General features: G+C 38.5%; 1 protein-coding gene across 1 annotated transcript in view; it reads left to right on the forward strand.

The window, feature by feature from the left end:
* The first annotated feature begins 461 nt into the window (after nt 1-461).
* LOC129436413 (26S proteasome non-ATPase regulatory subunit 9) overlaps nt 462-23,120 on the forward strand; it is a 31,493-nt gene continuing 8,834 nt past the window's right edge. Inside the window, exons 1-3 of the mRNA XM_055194542.2 lie at nt 462-763; nt 12,272-12,371; nt 18,348-18,541. Of these exons, the coding sequence (XP_055050517.2) occupies nt 647-763; nt 12,272-12,371; nt 18,348-18,541 (411 nt within the window). The 5' untranslated portion in view covers nt 462-646. The remainder of the gene's footprint in view (nt 764-12,271; nt 12,372-18,347; nt 18,542-23,120) is intronic.

Below are 23,120 nucleotides of genomic sequence, written 5' to 3' on the forward strand. Positions count from 1 at the left end.
ACCAATGTAATACAGTTTTCTTGTGCTGTCAACACAAGCTTTCATGCAACAGTTTAGTTAAACAAATGTGGTAACAATAATGTACAGTATTATTCTATGTAACTCACTTTGAATGACATCTGTGTATGAAATGTGCTATACAAATAAACTTGCCTTGCCTTATGTATGATGGCTATGCATTCAAGATTTCCTATTTAGCAAATCACAATCACTTTGGTTAATTTTCCAATGAAATGCATCATGATTGTATTTAATGGTAAAATAAAAATTTATTTACATTTGATACTCACACTCTGGCTGTCATCCATCTTTGCTGGTCCTCTAATCCGCTAGGTAGCGTTGTCACAAAAAAACTAGGGTCCTAGAACTGCGGTCCTGAAACTGCAGTCTCCAGTTGTGCAGGCAGGCAGATGCTACCTTGAGCTTCATACTCCAAACCAGCAGGTGGCGGGAATGAACCATTTAAGTTGGTTTGTCAACCGCCACAAAGGGCAGAATAAGACCCGCTGTTCGTATACAAACACTTTCGTTTAGATTATTTGGTTTCTAATAATTTCTTAGGTACGTAAATAACTCACAATTGTAATTCCTAACATTTCGGTGGTTGCTTTCACAAGTACGGTGTTTGGCGATACTTGCCATCAAAATGACAGAGGAAAACGTTGTTGGGCCAAGTGTAACAGAAGATGACATTCGCCTGCTAATGAAAAGAAAAGATGAAATTGAGGAACAAATCAAGGCATATTATGACATGCTGCATGACGTAAGTTTGACTAAGTTACTATACTGTGGCATTAATCGGTGCTTCGCTGGGAAAAATTGAAGCTGGGAATGTAAGTCGTTCACATGACGCGTTGTAATGCTAACGTTAACAGACTGCGATTGGTTACTTGATTTAACTTAATTTTAATATAGTTTGTACGAATAGATTACAAAAGAAGTGTAGTCGCGACCAACTCACTGTAGTCCGAGTTAAAACCGAGTACAGAGAGGTTTGATTCCAAAGGTGCGTTGCGATTGACAGTAATACGTTAAGTTGAAAACACATATAACTTATACACATGCAAGACACGTTATGTAATAAAAATAATTGGCATGATTTGCTTGCATATTTATTTAACTATTTCAGCAATTAGATGACTAATCTGATGCATAAACTTTAACAAAAACCTAAGCTGATTCTCTCCAAGTTTGTATAATAATAACAACATGTTTGAACGCACACGCATATGTAAACCCCTCTTCAATTAAAAATAGAATGTACAAATATGAACACATTTTTTCATCTCAAATATGAAACAGTAAGTAAATGTTTCCATTATATAATTTTGTAACCGAGGGCTATTTCATAAAACTAGATAAGCCAGGCTTGTTTTGTTAAACTCTGGCTTATTGCCGGTGGATTTCGTTTCATAAAACAAACTTGAACTAGTTCAACCCCGGTTACTATGGAAACTTATGCTTGGAAACTAGCCTGGTCCGGAGCAGGCTAACTGTCAGGCTAAGCCTCAGTTGTTGCTTAATAGACTTCCACTAACACTGAAATGTAAATGCAATTATATTACAGCTGACTCTTTGACATTTTATGTGACTTTATTAACCACTATTAATCTAACAATTAAAGCAAATCAACTTATATATAGACATGTGTTTCATAATATGGTGTGTTATAGGCCTATCAAATGTTGAATATAAATGATAATCTTCTACCCCAATAGGGCTTATTCGATCTACGTCATCAATGTTCGCGGCGGCCATGTTGTTGACATAAAACTGTCAGTCTGTCAATTGACAAGCGAGGCAGCGTGGGAATTATGCATGGTATTATCGATGTAATTTTTTTAAAACCGCGCGATGGTGTGGGGTGTAATACACGGATGTTCTAGCAACAGCAAAAAGAACCCCGGAATTAGTTTTTATGCGATACCGACTGTCAGAAAACATGAAAGGAGACAGAGGAGTTGAACCAGCGAAGGAGAGACTCCCAACAGCAAAGTCTGTCCATTACCCCAGGCAAGGCCGCCTTAATGCACGGGCTTACCTGGGCTGAAGCCCAGTGGCCTCCCAAGTTCAAGGGCCTCCCAAGTTTGCGTTCATGATGAGCTGAAAAGGTCATATTGTTTTGTAACTTGTCAGGTTTTCTGTCAATCACTCTAATTGCACGTTTCATGGCTGCTGATTGGTCCGTTGTAAGTTAACGTGAAATAAAATGTTAGACGTAACATATTTTTTATTCCGCGTAATGTAATTAAGTGCGCGTTGTCAACTTGACATTCCTGCACGTTAGACTGAGTGTGACAGAGAAACGGGAAATAATCCACCAACAAATGAAAGGGTAATTTCTGAAATTTCATAATAAGCACAAGCACTAGTGAGGTGCAGGTCTCTCTCTCTTTCGTGCCCGCGCTCGCTCGTTCACTCTCTCTGTGCTCCTGCAGCTGTCTGAGTCTCTGGCATGAAGAAGTCTCTTCAAACGTGCGCAAGAAACTGTGCAGCTAAATTAAGACAGGAGTTTCCGCACATAATGCGGGTAGTTGTTATAAAGTTTAAGTTTACTCGCGTATATATCAGTGACGCGTGCGCAGCGGGAGGGATGGAGTTTGACGCGCCGTTAGTGTAGAAAGAGGAGAAAGAGACGCAACGGTAAAGGTGCAAGTCTTAGAAAGTAAAGAGCGACAAGACCATATCAAATGATCATCCCCTGAGAGCACCATTCATATTTATAATCTCAGTATCTAAAGATCTTATATACAGGTATGTTCCCTGTATGTCTTGTGCATATTCATACTTGGTCGTTTTACATGCTTATGTATGCATAAATACTAAATACAATGCATACTATATCTTCAATAGCCTACAAAATAAATAAATGATTAAAAAACAAGATTCTGTCTATAAAGACTTATCTTTTGTTATCATTAATGCATTTTCACTTCAAAACTAACTTTAACTTATCATATTTTTAAAACTGTACTGAGCATTTAGTTAGTGAGTGGCAATTTTCTGCAAATTATTCCAAAAACTATATAAATATAAAGCTTATAAACTCACTTTCACACATTTTGGTTTTATTACCACATGTTGATGTGTGTGGTTGTTAAATAAAGTGCACTCTAAAAAACAAACGGTGCTATATAGCACCAAAACAGTTGCTTTGGATCGTAACGATAGAAGAACCATTTTTAGTGCCATATAGCACCGGTGAAGAACCAGTGAAGCACCTGTGTAGAACCATATAGTGCTATGTAGAACCATATGTGGTGCTATATGGCCCCTATATGGTTCTACACTGGTGCTTCACTGGTGCTTTACTGGTTCTTCACCGGTGCTATATGGCACTAAAATGGTTCTTCTATCGTTACGATCCAAAGCAATTGTTTTGGTGCTATATAGCACCGTTTGTTTTTTTAGAGTGTGTCTTGTGTTTATGCTCAAGTGGGCTCAGTGATATGTTAATAATGATATTATGGTGTTTTCTGGCTCAAAGAGGGAAAACTCACTGTTGTATGTCTCGAAAGAAACGAATGCATTTTGATATGTAGATTACCTAGATATTACACTTAAAAAAAGACCATAAAGCGAGGGGAAGGGGGGCCTACAAAACCTCTTAGCCCCGGGGCCTCACATTAGGTTAAGGCGGCCCTGACCCCAGGTAACGTTAGGGATATATGCCTCACAGCAAAGTCTGTCCCCATAATTTGATCACATATGGTTAGCTGTAAGCAGTGGCTGAAACTGCTCTTTCAAATAAGCTGCCATAAATTGAGACAGTTAAATTAGTATGAATAACTTATATGAACATAATAATAGGTCTGGCCGTTCACATAGTTTTGAAAATCGTTTTATATTAAACAGAATAGCGGAGCTCACACCAAAACTATAACGATACAGATACAATGAACGACATCGTTGGGATCACTTTCTGAGCGATTTTTCCCACCTGATGAAGGAAAAACCATTGATAGCATTAAAATCTACTTGAACTTCAAGTGCACGAGCACTTAAAATGACAGTGAGCTCATTGCTGAGGTCTATAACATTAGATTACCTCCAGTTGCTGTGAAAATTGACTACGTAATGCTTTAATCTATTACATTAACTAACTGTTATGCCAAAAGGTAAGATTACACAAACTATTAGATTCACTGTTTAGAGTTACGCAAAACGCAGCGTGTTGAGGACATCTGCAAAAGTTTTTATTACAAGCAATATTAAAGGCAAGTGATTTGCGCGAGTGCCGTGAGCGAATTAGCATAAACGTATTGTTTGGTGATGTGGACGATGATATAGTTATCGTTATAGTTATCGTTATAATGTGAACGGCCCTTCAGTGCTTGTTTGATGAATGCGGATACTGTATGAACGATATAGTTATAAATATCCGGATAAGTTACGGCTGGCAATAAGGACGGATCTTTACTTAAGGCTACTGGGTCTATTTGATATGGTTCCACAATAATCAAGCTCATCTTCTCTTAATACGGACGAGATGAAGCAATTAGGCTACTGCTCCCCTCGACTCAAATCTACGTGCGGCTAGGGGCAGGACAGATGTCATGTCAACAAGATGGCCGCGGCTAGCGACTTCCGGTGTTTGCGAATAAGCCCTATATAAGGATAATAGCCACAGCAGTAAAATGTGTCTAAATTTAAGATAGTATCTAAATCCATATTGCGATGATGAAATATATATATATATATATATATATATATATTTTTTTAGTTCAGATTGTCTGTCAAACAGAAAGGAGAATTAATTTAAATATACAACACACACAAGTAAAGTACAGTCATTGAATTTTTTTATGCTTGGTGTGCATAAAAATGCACATTATTTTAAAGATCTTCTACAGTATTTGTATCTTTCTATAGTTGTTACATTTTTCTTGAAATGTAAAAAAATATTTATGGTGTCTGCATGTCTGAAAGAATACAATATAATTATGTTGGCTTTGAAAAAGCCAATATATTGTTATTGCTATTAAACTTATATCTTATTATTCTACCCCAAAATTTCTGACACTAACTCGTCCTAGGGCTTTCAAGCTACATGCACCAAATTTTCCACAGACCTTCAGACTGGTCTGACTTAGTGTGCTATATCTTTTCTAACTGATGGGACCTTCCAAATTCCTAAACGGGGGTCTCGAACACCCCAAAATTTCCATTGACTTAACATTGAGACAAACTTTAACGGGTCATAGCTGCGAGTGAGAAACTTCTAGAAACTTGTGACTTACCACATTTAAGGAGGCTGACAGGCTCTCTAAGAACATACATCACAATGGGGTGTAAGCTGTACCCCTGGGGTGTAAGAGGCCCCCAAAATTTCCCATTGACTTATAATGGGGCAGGAAACATGCCCATATAAGGGAATAAAAGCGTCCCAGATGGAATATCTTTACTTTAGAGTGTCGTAGAGACATGGGGGTGGGCTCATTTTACTCAGTCATCCAATTAGTCTCTTAGGATCACCCCAGAGCTATTAAGCCACGCCCCTAGCAACAATTTTGGGTACCCTAGCAACATGTCCCATAGACTACCATTATAAAAAGCCCAAATGGATATCTTTACACCAGAGTGTCATAGAGACATAGGGGTGGGCTCATTTTACTCAGGCATCCAATCAGTCTTAATAGAATTCTTATTGAGGTATTAAGCCACGCCCCTAGCAACCAAATATGAGCACCCTAGCAACATAACAAACAAAGCCTTATATCTCTGGATCTGAACATCATAGAGACATGGGGGTTGGGTCTTTGGGTCATGTTAGCTTCATGCTAGCTTCATGCTAAGTCATACTAGCTTCATGCTAGTTTCATGCTAGCTTTATGCTAATTTCATAATATATCTGGCTAACTTCATGCTAAATCATGTTAGCTTCATGTTAAATCTTGTTAGCTTCACGCTAAATAGTGCTAGCTTCATGCTAATCATGTTAGCATTATGCTAATCATGCTAGCTTCACGTTAAATCATGCTAACTTCATGCTAATTATGTTAACATCATGCTAGCTTCATGCTAATCATGCTAGCCTCCTGCTAGCTTCATGCTAATCATGCTAGGCTCATGCTAGCTTCATGCTAATCATGCTAACATCATGCTAGCTTCATGCTAATCATGCTAGTTTCATGCTTATCATGTTAGCATCATGCTAGCTTCATGCGAATCATGCTAACATCATGCTAGCTTCATGCTAATCATGCTAGCTTCATGCTAATCATGCTCGCTTCATGCTAATCATGCTAGCTTCATGCTAATCATGCTAGCTTCATGCTAATCATGCTAGCTTCATGCTAACTTCATGCAAATCATGCTAGCTTCATGCTAATCATGTTAGCATCATGCTAGCTTCATGCTAATCATGCTAGCTTCATGCTAATCATGTTAGCATCATGCTAGCTTCATGCTAATTATGCTAACATCATGCTAGCTTCATGCTAATCATGCTAGCATCATGCTAGCTTCATGCTAATCATGCTAGCATCATGCTAGCTTCATGCTAATCATGCTAGCATCATGCTAGCTTCATGATAATCATGCTAGAATCATGCTATCTTCATGCTAATCATGCTAGCATCATGCTAGCTTCATGCTAATCATGCTAACATCATGCTAGCTTCATGCTAATCATGCTAGCATCATGCTAGCTTCATGCTAATCATGGTAGCATCATGCTAACTTCATGCTTATCATGCTAGCATCATGCTAGCATCATGCTAACTTCATGCTAATCATGCTAGCATCATGCTAGCTTCATGCTAATCATGCTAGCTGCATGTTAATCATGGTAACATCATGCTAGCTTCATGCTAATCATGTTAGCATCATGGTAATCATGCTAGCTTTACGTTAAATCATGCTAATCATTTTAACATCATGTTAGCTTCATGCTAATCATGCTAGTATCATGCTAGCTTCATGCTAATCATGCTAACATTATGCTAGCTTCATGCTAATCATGCTAGCATCATGCTAGCTTCATGCTAATCATGTTAGCATCATGCTAGCTTCATGCTAATCATGTTAGCATCATGTAAGCTTTATGCTAATCATGCTAGCATCATGCTAGCTTCATGCTAATCATTCTAGCATCATGCTAGCTTCATGCTAATCATGCTAGTTTCATGCGTATCATGCTAGCTTCATGCTAGTCATGCTAACTTCATCCTAGTCATGCTAACTTCATGTTAGCTTCATGCTAGTCATGCTAACTTCATGTCAATCATGTTAGCATCATGCTAGCTTCATGCTAATCATGCTAGCTTCATGCTAGCTTCATGCTAGTTTCATGCTAATCATGCTAGCATCATGCTAATCATGCTAACATCATGCTAGTTTCATGTTAATCATGCTAGCATCATGCTAGCTTCATGCTAATCATGTTAGCATCATGCTAACATCATGCTAGCTTCATGCTAATCATGTTAGCATCATGCTAGCTTCATGCTAATCATGTTAGCATCATATTAGCTTCATGCTAATCATGCTAGCATTATGCTAGCTTCATGCTAATCATTCTAACATCATGCTAGCTTCATGCTAATCATGCTAGTTTCATGCTAATCATGCTAACGTCATGCTAGCTTCATGCTAGTCATGCTAACTTCATGTTATCTTCATGCTAGTCATGCTAGCATCATGCTAGCTTCATGCTAATCATTCTAGCATCATGCTAGCTTCATGCTAATCATGCTAGTTTCATGCGTATCATGCTAGCGTCATGCTAGTCATGCTAACTTCATCCTAGTCATGCTAACTTCATGTTAGCTTCATGCTAGTCATGCTAACTTCATGTTAATCATGTTAGCATCATGCTAGCTTCATGCTAATCATGCTAGCTTCATGCTAGCTTCATGCTAGTTTCATGCTAATCATGCTAGCATCATGCTAATCATGCTAACATCATGCTAGTTTCATGTTAATCATGCTAGCATCATGCTAGCTTCATGCTAATCATGTTAGCATCATGCTAACATCATGCTAGCTTCATGCTAATCATGTTAGCATCATGCTAGCTTCATGCTAATCATGTTAGCATCATATTAGCTTCATGCTAATCATGCTAGCATTATGCTAGCTTCATGCTAATCATTCTAACATCATGCTAGCTTCATGCTAATCATGCTAGTTTCATGCTAATCATGCTAACGTCATGCTAGCTTCATGCTAGTCATGCTAACTTCATGTTATCATCATGCTAGTCATGCTAGCATCATGCTAGCTTCATGCTAATCATGTTAGCATCATGCTAGCTTCATGCTAATCATGCTAGCTTCATGCTAGCTTCATGCTAATCATGCTAGCATCATGGTAATCATGCTAACATCATGCTAGTTTCATGCTAATCATGCTAGCATCATGCTAGCTTCATGCTAATCATGTTAGCATCAAGCTAACATCATGTTAGCTTCATGCTAATCATGCTAGCATCATGTAAGCTTCATGCTAATCATGCTAACATCATGCTACCTTCATGTTAATCATGCTAGCTTCATGCTAGCTTCATGCTAATCATGCTAACTTCATGCTAGCTTCATGCTAATCATGCTAGCATCATGCTAATCATGTTAGCATCATGCTAGCTTCATGCTAATCATGCTAGCTTCATGCTAATCATGCTAACATCATGCTAGCTTCATGCTAATCATGCTAGCATCATGCTAGCTTCATGCTAATCATGCTAGCTTCATGCTAATCATGCTAGCATCATGTTAGCTTCATGCTAGTCATGCTAGCATCATGCTAATCATGCTAGCATCATGCTAAATCATGCTACCTTCATACTTAAACATTCTAACAGCCAGATAGCCTACTAAACTAAACTTCTGTCAAACCGTTTTAAACGTTCAAGCTACGCTTTTTCAAGCCAACATAAAGTTTGTCTTCAAACTTTAATATCTAGTTATGTGATGGTATGCTCTTGGCATTTTGTTGTAATGAGTTAAAATTCTTTTTTTTATTACAGAGAAGATTGTTAGTGTCCTGCAGACAATAATTCTTCACCTCACAAGGCTTTTACTGTAGACTTACTAATGTGCTTATACCTCAGGTTTTTCTTCAACTGATCCTCACCCTGTAACCATTCATAAAACTCTGTTTATCTATCAACACCTAACACTACACTGTTAAAAAATTCTGTAGAACTTACTGTCAGCTGTTTGCCAGTAACTTACTGTAGATTTATATGCATGTTATTTACTGGCAACAGTTTGTTCAAAGTTAAATGAACATTAAACATTAACATTAATAAGTCTTTTTATTTACAGAATAAAACCATCAAATAACAGCCTCATGCAAAGCATTCTGGGAACCAAAATATGAAGGAAACAACAGAAAAAGGTTGATGAGGATGCTTTGCATGAGGCTGTTATTTTATAGTTTTATGCTGTTGTAAGGGATCTCAGGTTTCGGAAGGAGAATAAAACTGCAATGGTTCCCCGGTTTTCGGACACAATATGTCTGGGAGCGTTGCTAAAGTAGGAATATATTGTATTGCAATATGGAGCGTTTAAGTATTAACACTAAATCAAAACTAAACAACAGATTTGTAAATTAAAAGGTTTAATTATAGTACTGACTTAAAATTACAGTTGAAATGGTTACACTATAAATGCATGAAATGGTAAATAATACAAAAATTGACTGTTTCCATGTATGTGAGATATTACCTGATAAGATAAAGAACAGAGAAAGAAAGTTTAGAAGAAAGAGATTCACACGTGAGAACTGAAATCTAGGCCTAATGGCCCAAACCCCAGAACTTAGGTGAAGAAAGAAAGGAAAGGGGAAAAGCCAAAGGCAAAAGCCAAAATGCAAAGGCCCAGAGCTCATAAAAACCTTGACCTTTATCCTCTTTCTCTTGACCATGTGACTAAGAGGCTGTTTACACTTGGCATTAACATGTGTTTTCGTCGATCGGATCACAAGTGGACGACGTTAATGCCAGGTGTAAACGGTGTTCAAAACGTTTTGAGCTCGTCCACTTTCGACCACTTTCAACCACATCCAGAGGTGGTCGAAACCACTTTCGATCGGATCGCTTTGGAGTTGCGGAACGCGCATGTGGTTGAATGCGTTCGAACAGCCACACGCGACCGCCTTCTCTCCGCCCATTTATCTAATCTGAGGTATTAAACACAAGTTTTACGTCTTTTTTTACTTCTGGCGTGAACATTCGGTGAACAGCGCTATTTTTAGCCTTTCATTGATAAAACTAAGCGGCTGATCTCCGTAGTTTCGTTTTGAAAGCGTATGAAAGTTGCGCGATCCTATTTCATCAATTGCGCTGAAAATTCAAAGAAAGCTCTTACATACTCATGTACAAAACACTGTGCAGCATGTTTACTTGCTAAACAAGCAGTGGACACTGACATTATATTAGATCGCGTCCATATAAACTCATAATTACTCCCGCTCGGGTTTGAATGACAGCAGAGAGACTCGCCCACCGTCTCACAGACCACCCCCTCATAGTATTCAGCACAGAAGCGGTCGAAAGTGGACAAAAGAGACGGATTTAAATACCAGGTGTAAACGTAATGTGTCTCTCTCGTCCACTTGTGATCCGATCGACGAAAACACATGTTGATGCCAAGTGTAAACAGCCTCTAAGCCTAACTTGATACATTCAAATTGACCAATCAGAAGATCACCTTTAACCCCCACTGTACTTGACCAAACCCAACATAATACATTCAAACTGACCAATCAGAAGACCATCTTTAACCCCCACTGTATTGGATAAACAGCTGTGACAATAGTCTTTGATCACTGTCAGCACAGGGGGTTGTGACAAGTTGTGACCAAGTAATACATTCCTTTGATTTAACTTTGAACAAACTGTTGCCAGTAAATAATAAACCTTTAAATCTACATAAGTTACTGGCAAACAGCTGCATAACTACAGCTAATTTTTTAACAGTGTGATAATAAACCAGTGGTTTAAAATCTCTCATCCTCCCAGGGTTTAACATGATGGCTATACCGCACACATAATTTGCCATCAAAAATGTTTTGAGTAACATGTCAAGTAATAATGACTGGTCAAGAATATGTGTAACATATATCATTTTACACAATCATTTCATTACTGTAAATTCAGAAATGCATTTGTTTTCGACCCATAATGCTCTCAGTGACCCCATTTTGTTCTTTGAAGAACAGTTCATCTGCAGGAGTAAAACTGTGTTGCTGATAGATGTCAGTGCTCTCATCATTGCCAGTTAACATCTTTGGCAGCTAACATTATGAGATTAGACACTTCTAGCATATATTTATGTTTAAATCAACTACAGTTCTTATGAACAATATATTTATGTTTTATTTTCACCTGTTACTTTTTTGTCCACTTAAGTTGCTGCTTTTGAAATGTACCCCCAATTCCCCAAATAAAAAAACTTTAAATTTAAGTTACATTTAAAGTTAAATGTATTAAAATGATTCATCTGCTAAATATGTATTATATAGATTACTTAGTTACCTACAAATTGTCTTTTAAAAGTTAAGATTTGTGTTATTTTTAAAAAGTACAGTATATAAAAATTACAGAGAAAGTAGAAGCAAAGGATCGAACCCGGATCGCCGCATGCGCTGCAGAGCACTAACCACAAGGCCATCATTTCTGACGGTGTTTCATACCTTCATGTGATCGCTTTAAAATATATTGTCTTATTTTAATTTAGTTTCTGCATGAACGGGTTTAATCCATAAGGACTTTCCAGCTATTTTATGGGTTTGTTAATCGCAGAAGTATTATAATTTTCAGTCAGTACTACTTTTTTCATACATTTTTATAAAAAATTTCCGCTTTCTCTTTAACTTTGATCGATTTGATCCACGCTCGACCTCTAGGGCTGCTCAAGAATAGCGTGCACGCGCAATTATCTTGACTAGGGAAATCTGGATCGAATTAGTTGGATTGCGTAAGCTTCATTTGCCTTTTTTGAAACCGCTTTAGCCTCGCCTCATTTGTTAGGTTAATTCAAGTCGAGTTTGTAACTTTAATCCTCGCTTTTCCAAGCGAGTTTTATGAAATAGCCCTCCGGTTACCCAAAGTAAATATTTTGTGTTTGTGTGTGCACTGTATTGCGAGCCCATGTGTCAATGAGTTGAGTACAGTCGAAGCATCATTCACATTCCAATGAATAAATGTGACTGCTAATTGCGACCACCACCAGTGTGTTTGTTCAGGGAAAAGTGGGAAACATTCTTTTTTTTTGTATTAAAAATGTTTGTACATTTACTTTGACAATAAACAAATGTATTACAGGCTGGTGTAGACATGCATACTCCCTTGGTTGATGTCGAGGGCTTCCCCCGGGCAGATGTTGATTTGAACGTGGTCCTGACATCAAGGCACAATATCTCTTGTAAGTAAATTTTTCATGTGTTATTAAATGCTATTAAAATGCCACTGTAATATTGGGATGGGTTTCTAAAGAACTACCATGGCACTAGTTTTCAGGGCTCAACATAAATGTCATGAGGTATCTCCTACCTTATTGATGTTGTGGATACTGTTGCGTGTTATGTCAGCTAGTAGATCAAAGAGATGTTAGGATTGCAGCTGCGCAAGCACCCCCTAATTATGAGGCCAAACGAAAACGTAATTATTTAACATCTTGGAAATAGACCACCAGTTAGGTAAAACATGATGAAAGAAACAATGCAATGTTTTGCACAGTTTGCCATCAGTTTTCAGATAAAGCAGACAAGTCGGGAGACATTTTCGTTGAAACAAGCAACTACCGTAAACAAAACCTTGAATCCTTTAATATATGTTCTCCATTTCTGTGCACAGTTAATCCTAATATACCTGGAACTTTTGAACCTGGTGATAGATTGTGAAATTTCAGAATAAGAGTTTTAGACATTTAACTCATTCACCGCCATTGACGAGTTATCTCGTCATTTATGAGTTCATATTTAACTAATAAATATGCCTTTTTGGACGAATTTCAAAGTGAAAAGGGCTTTTCACACCTGAAATTGTTAACCCTGGGTTATTCTAAACCCAGGGTTAACGGAATCCTGGGTTATTTTTTTCATGTTTCACATTGTTCAAACTTAACCAGGGGTTAAGAGATAACCCTGGGTATTCATAATTTGACGTTTCACACTGTGCATTCCTAAACCCTGGGTCAGGAGTCTCCAACCCAGTTTCAACACACCTGTCTGTAATTATCAAGCCTTGATTAGCTACTTCAACTGTGTTTAATTCGAATCATAACATTCTAACCCTGCTTCGTTTCACACTGCATGCGTTTGGCACCACAATGCAGGGTTAACACCACAAATGCGGTGCTAACCCTGCTCCAGAGCAGGGTTTCATAACCCTGGGTAAAAAGCGGTGCTAACACCGCTTTCAAATTACAGGTGTGAAACGCTCCTTAACCCAGGGTTAAAAGCAGGGTTTAGAATGAAGATAACCCAGGGTTAAGCGCAGTGTGAAAACCCCTAAAGTGTAATACCGCTTTTATCCACCAGATGGCGCCAAATCGAATTTATCAAAAACGGAAGTTAAAAAGATTTTATGGTTATTTTAACTGCCTTTATGTTTGATAGTCATTCTGAGTCTGATCTCTAACATAAATTCCTTTACAAAAACGCAATTTTTTAAGCTTTTTGCTCAAAATGTTGTATTTTTGAAGAGAAATATCCATATTTCAGTGGTTAAATTAAGTAGAAAAAGTAAATATATAATAAAACGGTTTTTCCCCATTTTGTTTGTTTGTTTGTTTATTGTTTGTTTGAAAGCAGAGGGTGTGTTGTTTAATTTAATATAATTTTTATGTTTATATATTTATAGAAAATGATTTTTCCTGCAAGGAATTTTCTGAAAATTTTGTTAAAATCACAAAAATGCAGGTGGGCAACTTTTCTCAAAAAGGCTGGCGGTGAATGAGTTAAAATTGCCAATCATCTTAACAAACGATGAATCAAATGTATATACAATTGTATTTGACGTTTGAATTATTATTTTTAATATGTGGAGCTGACTTTTATTTTGTGAGGCAAGTGAAATTTTTTACAGGGCAAGTAAAACTTGAACCACTGGTCTGAGTGGCCAATATAAAAAATTATTACTTTTTTTTTTTTAGATAAACCATGATGGTATCATGCTTTTCTTTAAAATTCACTTTAAGGGCGCACTCACACTATCCAAACCAAACCGCGCTCTGGCGCGTTTGACCCCCAAAGCCTGGTTTGTTTGACTAGTGTGATCGCTCTAATCGTGCCGCGGCCGTGTTGCAGAGGTGGGCCCGAGCGGGGTTCACTTGGGCGATTCAAAAGGTGAAGACGTCAGTTGCGCGACCACTCACCTTCATCTGCCTCCGCAAAAACCTTTTGATGCGAGCAGCGGGGTTACGTGAATGTCCGAGCTGCGCACGTGACAGATCAACTAAGCAATATGATGACATGTGATTGGGCTGCCTGTAATCGCGCACCAAACGACTCCGAATAAAAAACACAGACCTATCATTATGGTCGTTTCCAGTGTTCAGTGAGAGCTTTACTTCCTGCTTTTTTCAAAACAATCGCATCTTAATGACGAAAGCGCGCCCAGACTCAAATCATACACACACGTCAAATACACAGGAATGTTCATATCGGCCCTATTTTGACATCGGAAAATGACCATATCGGCCGATGTTATATCGGCGGCCGATATATCGTGCATCACTAAGTAAGATGTTACGCAGCATCAGGTATTGTGCTAAACCTGCCCTGCTAAGCGTTGCTACCTAGGGCTGTGTATCGGCAACAATTTTCCGATACAATACATATCACGATACATAATGTTTCTCTATAGAAATCAGATTATTAATGTGACAGCTATACATTGAAGTAGCTTATCTCTATTCACATTTGATTCACACGTTTTACCTGCAGCTTTTTGTCGTCTTTTTTTCCAAATGTGTTACTATATTATAAGAGAGCTCCTAAAAGAACAGGTCACATGCGTTTCTTCTGTATGAACTCGGAGCAGCTATACGAGCTGTCATGCTACCTTTAAAAGTGCATCAAAATTTATACGGAAGGTGCTATATTAATGCGCGCGTCTCGATATTTTGAACACTACACTATTGCTACCTCATGGAGCAACTCGCTTATTAAAATGCCACAAAGCCATATGTGATGTCAAAAAAGGCAGATCTCTATGAAGAGAAACTTGCATTACAGCAGGCAACGCATCAAATATGGTGGTACCCAGCAAACACAGAATGTTCCCCTGACATTAATTTTTGGGTTCTTTTTTTGGCACAATAAAATAACGTTCCCATAGCAGGATGGTTATTTTCTAAATAACCTAAATAACTTGTACATAACTTTTTCTAATGGTTATTTTTTTTGTTGAGGAAATAAAGTTAAAGCATAATTAAACCCATTATTCCATTAGTGTGCATGTCTAAAATGCGTGCGCTCCTCTCCACACTCTTCTCCACACGTGCTTCTCCCGGCTCCGGTCTTTAGATGCTCTTACTCTTGTTCTCAACAAAAACAGGGTGAACTCATGTTGTTTAAAATGTAGTGGTTATTTCGTTTTTACTTCAGAGCATTATTTTAGCGTGTCTTTTTCTCTTTTTTCATTTAGTAACTTAAGTGTGAGAAGATATATATAAGTGTGATTTCCAATCAATTTGACGCTTCTAAATGAAGAGAATATGACTAGGACAGGTTACTTTTCGGTTACTTTTGATATTAAACATATTAAACAAAGTCTTACCTTTCAAGTCATCTCTTCAATCTAATTTATAGCATCAAATAAACATGAATGACCATGAGAAAGAAATGTTGTTTTAACCGCGGAAACCTACCCCGGAAAGGCGTCAGTACACTCCTCCGCTTTTCAAGTTCAAATCCTCTCATGCTAATCTACTAACTCTCCTGAAAGCACATTCACTGCTAGTTGTCTTGCTGTTAATTTTAAAAAAACGTAGAGCAAGTAGCTAATCAGTGTCTAGTTTATTCAAACGCCGGTTTCACATCGCAAGCCTGAACACTGAGCAGCGCGTCTGCGGAGAGCGTTTGCTGCGCGTGGCCAAACACCGGCTGCGTTTGCAGTGCATACGGTGCAGTTTAATAACAGTATAACAATCTCAAGTTCAATTTACTTTATTTTACATGCATTTATGAGCAAAACCTCTTCAAGAAGCTTTTTAATCCACATTGTTTTCGTGCTGTTCTCGTCCGTATAATGACAGATATAGACACGATTACAGACATAAAAAGCCCATGGCACAAATCTGTTTCTCTGAAGATTATTAATTGATAGAAGATTAATTTATGTGGGGCAGAGAGTGACAGCGCAGTCTTCTGGCAACAGTGTTTTTTTTTAAATTTCATTGCTTTCTGTTAAATTGCTCAAAGTTATTATTGTTTAAAACACACTTGGAATCACATTCATGATTTAATGTTAAAATTACACTTTCGCGTCAATCCATGAGCATTAGCACCCCCCCAAGACGGTTGTGTTACGAATCGTCACAGGCTGTTCTAGCACCCTGACTTCACGCACAGACCCAGGATATACCACAAAGTGCTCAGCTGATTCATGAAAATAAAGCTGTAGAATTGTCACAGCTGTGTTGAGATGGCAGTTTCTTAAAAGAAATACATATTAAATTACAGTCTGCTTGTTTTACTTATTTTTGTCCACTAAAAAATAATGTGTAATATAATATCTGTAACACTAACAGAGACCGTAGTAGAGTTGTCAAGTTACTGATGCAATCAGGTGTTAGTGCACCTGTCCCTTATCCAAACGCATACGTTTTCATGCCTGTTATTAGATTTGTTCGAGTTCATGCACCGCTGCAAGAACCAACAGGTGACTGACATCAAAGTACCGTCAGAGCGATTCCAGAAATCATACAGAGAAGTCTGATTTTGAGTCGCTCTCGCGGTATGGTAATGTCGTTTCTTGTGGTTCCGTGCGTGAACTCGAACAAGTCTATTACGTTATGGGTCACATGATAACGTCAACATGGCGGATGCTGTCCATACTAACGCAAATGTACATACTGTCTTAGCGCTCGTTAAGTAGGTAATCAGTGAAATTCCGTATCTACTCAGTAAGTATGCGATTTCGGATTCAGCCCCACTGTTGGAGTGATCATTAGAAAATGGAAGAAGCTAAACATGACTGTCAATCTCCCTCGGACTAGGGCTCCATGCAAGATCTCACCTCGTGGGGTCTCAATGATCCTAAGAAAGGCGAGAAAACAGCCCAGAACTACACGGGAGGAGCTGATCAATGACCTGAAAAGAGCTGGGACCACCGTTTACAAGGTTACTGTTGGTAATACACTAAGACATCATGGTTTGAAATCATGCATACGACGGAAGGTTCCCCTGCTTAAACCAGCACATGTCCAGGCCCGTCTGAAGTTTGCCAATGACCATTTGGATGATCCAGAGGAATCATGGGAGAAAGACATTGTGGTCAGATGAGACCAAAATAAAACTTTTTGGTCATAATTCCACTAAACATGTTTGGAGGAAGAAGAATGATGAGTCCCATCCCTACTGTGAAGCATGGGGGTGGTAGCATCATGTTTTGGGTGTGTTTTTCTGCACATGGGACAGGGCGACTGCACTGTATTAAGGAGAGGATGACCAGGGCCATGTATTGCGAGATTTTGGGGAACAACCTCCTTTCCTCAGTTAGAGCATTGAAGATGGGTCCAACATGACAATAACCCGAAGCACACAGCCAGGATAACCAAGGAGTGGCTCTGTAAGAAGCATATCAAGGTTCTGGCGTGGCCTAGCCAGTTTCCAGACCTAAACCCAACAGAGAATCTTTGGAGGGAGCTCAAACTCTGTGTTTCTCAGCGACAGGCCAGAAACCTGACTGATCTAGAGAAGATCTGTGTGGAGGGGTGGGCTTAAATATCTCCTGCAGTGTGTGCAAACCTGGTGGAAAATCTACAGGAAACGTTTGACCTCTGTAATTGCAAACAAAGGCTACTGTACCGAATATTAACATTGACTTTCTCAGGTGTTCAAATACTTATTTGCAGAAGTATCATACAAATAAATAGTTAAAAAAGCATACATTGTGATTTCTGGATTTTATCTTTAAATTATGTCTCTCCCAGTGGACATGCACATACGATGACAATTTCAGACCCCTCCATGATTTCTAAGTGGGAGAACTTGCAAAATAGCAGGGTGTTCAAATACTTATTTTCCTCACTGTATATGAAGCATTGTTTAAGGCTGTGCATTCGACTGTGCAGGTACACTCACGTAGGTGTAAAAAATGAAGTATACTTGAGCCTTAAAGGCTTAAATGTAATCATCTGAATTTTAATTAGATATGAATTACAATTTTTAAGGTTTGCAGAATGATCATAAAGCTGTCATGATGGAGATAGAAAAGGCCCTTCATGCACTCCATGCCAAAGTGAGGGTCAGACCCGAAAAGGACAATGCAAAGACACAGATGGAAAGCACTGAGCCGGTAGTGTCTATGCCATCCCCATTTGCCCTGGTAGACACTGTAACTCGCGGCTCACCTGCTTTTCAGGCGGTAGGTTTATACTCCCAAACATTTTTACTTCCATACTCACATAAGCTTTTAAAGTTAACATGAAAGTTTTCTTAACACATTTCTGGTTTTATTCAATGATGTATCTGTCTGTTTGTTTTTTAAAGAATGAAATCCAATTTCAGAATCTGAATTTGGCCGTTTCTCAATACCAAGTACGCAAGTACTTGAGGTTGTCATTCAATCTAACCGAAACGAAATATATGCAAAAACCCTCCCATGTTTTTGTTTTGAAAATATGAAATTCGTTGTTAAGGCAACACGTGATCTGCTGATTAGCTTTAATGTATTTTACAAAATAAAGTATGATATAAATCACAACCATTTATTTTAATACTACATGAAATAAACACATGAAAATAATTCAGTTAAAGCGCAGTAATTTACTACAGTGTTAACTTCCACTGTATAGAACCTTAACCCCGGATTTCCACCAACTGCGGAGCCCTGCAGATCGGCTCCCCTGCATTACAGCATTCCGCCGTCCGCCAATACCCACCAGTTCCTTATTTGTTGCAGAGGGGCTGCGTGCTGAAGTGACGAGGACCCAAGAGGTCTCGCAAATTCACGTGATGATTGCGCGATATCTAGTTCTGTCTCCGCCCATTATGACGTTAAATTATGACGTTTTGCTGGACCAGCCCAGGTATGATCACGCGAGAGAGTCTTGGCTCCGCCCTGCGAAGCTGTCCGGCATCCGTCAAAAATAGAAGCTCTGCGTATTTTTTTCCGAAGGGCTGCGGATGGCCGGAGCTGTGACGGATTCGGAACGCAGTCAGTGAAAATACACACATTGACTTGAATGGAAACCGATTGACTCCGCCGCCGTTCCGCAGCAGATCCGCAGCCGTTCCGCAGTCGGTGGAAATCCAGGGCAAAAGGATTATACATTGTGCTCTCTGTATTGCCAAATAATGGCAAAATCATTCATAAAATCATCAAGAACTTTTATTTAGAAATATATTTGTAATGAAAACAGTCATTTAGAAAAAAGTTTTAGATTTGTAAAGTATCACAGTACCTAGTAACGTTACAGTTTGAAGTCATAAAACACAGGCATGCTTTTAAATCATGCATCCTTAAATTTCTTCTAATACCGGATTAACATTACCTGTTTTGGGGCAGTTGGTACTCTCATTTTTAGACATTTGTGTGTGGTGTGAGTAGTGACCAGCCATGACATTTAAAACAAACCAAACTAAACTGAAGGTTTTCTAAACTAATACCTGCTGTTTCATACACGATACGTGGTGTAACCTTAAAAAGAACCAGTTTTAATTTTCTTTTGTGCTATAAAAGTTATTTTGTAAAACACGCTAGAACATTGGTATACCTGCGTCGAATATTTTTTTTTAAATTTTGAGTAATGAAGATTAGCATTACAGAAAAACAAGTTTGATCAATTGTTTTCTACTTTTTGATTTCCACTGTGTAGATGGTTTCATCATCATGCATTGATGTGGTTATAGCAAACATTTAAGAGCTCTAGCTAACATTTGTAGACATTAATTTTACACAGTAACTTTAGCTCAGTGTAATGTTTAATTACCTTAGCTATTGCACTACAATTTGTAGTGGTGTCCAAAACCTAAGTGAACAGCTGCGTCCGAAACCACATACTTCCCTTCTATATGGTATGCAAAAAGCAGTAAGCGTACAAATAGTATGTTCGAAACCTTAGTATTCACAAAAGTGTAGGTGAGAATTATTGGGATTTGGGACTATTTCTCATGAGAGTCCGATGTACGTATACTAATGATGCATTTCATTTTTCCAACTTACCTACTATATACTAGGAGAAAACTGTACGTGATAATAGGATGTCTGAATCCTTAGTATTCATAAAAAGAGTAGGCGAGAAATACCCGGATGCCCAACTGCATTCGCCCATCATTGATGGATCGATGGATACTTTTCTATTCCTGCCTTCCCAGGACGCAACGGGAAATTAATCACCAGTATCGACCATGGGTGACATTTTCAAATGTGAGTATTACAAACTAAAATCACAATTGTTAAAGTTAAGTTGTTTATTGTGTAATGTCGGATATTATAGTATATTTGACTTTGCTGTAAAAACAATTCAAGCTAAGATTAAGCTCCATAGAGCTCCATTGACACATATTGGGAAAATGCTTTGAAATTTTTCAAAAACTTAACCATACACCCTGTGTGCAAATTCACTACCCTTTCGTGGTGTTCCGGATGAAAACATCCACTAAATCACTAAACTGCTGTAAAAATTTATCAGATCAATATTTTTGCATAAATCTGTTAATCCATCTCAGCCCTAATCAAAACTACTAGGGGGTGGTTTCCCGTACAGGGATTAGACTAGTTCTAGACTAAAATAAATGTAAGAGCTGTCCAAGCTGACAAAAACTAACATATCTTAAAATACATCAGTGCCCTATGTTTTGCCTCAAAAAGCACACATGTTATGTTAAAGGCATGTTTGTTAAAACTAGTTATATTTCATAATTAAACTAAGGCCTAGTCTTGGTTGAAGCAAATCTCTGTCTGGGAAACCACCACTAAATGTTTATAAAAATTCCAGGATTTTAAACTTGAATTGCCAACTTTATAAATGATGTCACTGATTTGGGGAAAAACAATATTTCAATATTAAAGTAGTCTGGATTTTTTTCTTACATTTTATCACAGTCTTGGTCATGTCAAAGATCAGTAAAATCATTGGCTTTGATGCATTGTTAGTTTTTGTGCAGCATCAGATTTTTTTTCCCCCTCATTAACTGTTCGTGGCTGTTTTTGCTCCATTGACTTTCATTAAAACAACATTTTGTGTTTGCAAAGCCATGACACCATATAATTATGCATTTTTGACTGTTGTTGGTTTTTCCTGTTGCAAATAGGTAGATGTTGAATTTTGTGAGCTCTTTTCTGATTCTTGATTTATGTGCATGGTCTTAATCATGGTCTTCTTCATCATCTGGATCAACCAGGTCCCCATTAAGCAGAGCAATATTGTGAGGTGATGAGTGTATGGGGTGATGAGGCAAATGGTGGGTACACCAATGCTGCGTTTACACCAATTGTGTTTGATGCATTAAAATCGCGTCTACTGCGCCTAGGTTGCCGCTTGAACAGTTTGAATGCATTAGCGCTTCTAGAGCGAAGTAGATGCCCAGAAAAAGCAAGCATTTGACGCGCTTCAGAGGCAAAATCCGCTTCTTGTTGGAGGGGCAAGTGCTATGCGGTTGTCTGTTTGCAAGATGGCTGATGTTGATTGTGCATTTATCGAGAGAGTTACCGGTTTGTATTCGGTCACCTAACTATAGGGGGAAAATAAACGGCGCGGGTCAATAAACATTACATGACTCAAAAGTGAAATTTGTATTTACAACTTACCAGGTTGCCCAATGTCCTCACTGACACTCTTCCAAGCAAGGTCTTTTTTATTCCTGTCTCTATAGAAATAAGAACTTGTGTCGTATAGCTCCGGGTCACTGCTCACGGACAATATCAGGGGTTCCCTCATGTTAAGTGAGTGACTCCGGGCGGGGCTGCCGCCACAGCAGCAAGCAGAGACCTCCAGACGGGAGTCAGCGCGTCTTCACATTGACTTAACGTTGAAATCACTCACGCTTGACGCCTCTACTGCGGCTGGTGTAAACGCAGCATAATGGTGCTTTTCCATTGCAAAGTACCCCACGGGTCAGGTCGTGTGTCAGCTCACACTACTTTTGCCTTGGTTAGCTTTTCCATTGGGTTCAGAGTGGGAGAGATTATAGGCGTGTAGTTATATTTGCACTGCCTACTGGTGTGACGTCATACAAAAAGTGGGATCGAGCAGATTCGTTGGAATGCAGTGTTTCTCAAAAATTAATTTATTTGTCAGTCCACCAAATCAAAATTGACCACCACAAATGGATGTTTGCACATTTCGTTTATTACTAACTCTGTCTCACATGACTTCTCTGCAAACACCCTTTAGTCGACACGCTCCACTGAGCCACATTTATGTTGCAAAAATGCTGTGCGTACACGCGGACATGCGCATCACAGACTAGGGTTGGGCGATGTCCCCATAAATTGGCAGTTGACGATGGTTACGTAAACCATCGCGATGGACGATGATATCGTTAGGTGGGGGGGGGGTAATTTTAATTTTTCGTTATTATTCGTTATTATATAATTATTATTCGTTATTTTACTTTATTACTTCCACTTAAGAAAAGTTGTGCACTTTTTATTTTAATATATATTTTACATAAATACTATTCTGTACTTAAAATCTATAATTTTGTTATTTTACTATCCCAACTACTATAGGTTGCACATAAGGGGAAAAAGTAGCTTTAATCCACTGAAGAAGAGTTGTGCACTTTTAAGCACTTTTTAATCTCTTTACATAAATATTTTTTTCTATTTAAAAGCTATAATTTCATTATTTTACTAACCCAACGACTCCTCCGCGCTTTCCAAATTTTGCACGTAAATATCTGTGCATATGTGCCACCAGTACTCCGTCAGAGAGCGGGTCTTCAGCACCACGGGGAGCAGCCAGCACTTCAATCCGCAGCTTATTAAAACTAGACAA

The sequence above is a fragment of the Misgurnus anguillicaudatus genome, chromosome 21 (genome assembly GCF_027580225.2).
Source record: "Misgurnus anguillicaudatus chromosome 21, ASM2758022v2, whole genome shotgun sequence".
Lineage (NCBI taxonomy): Eukaryota > Metazoa > Chordata > Actinopteri > Cypriniformes > Cobitidae > Misgurnus > Misgurnus anguillicaudatus.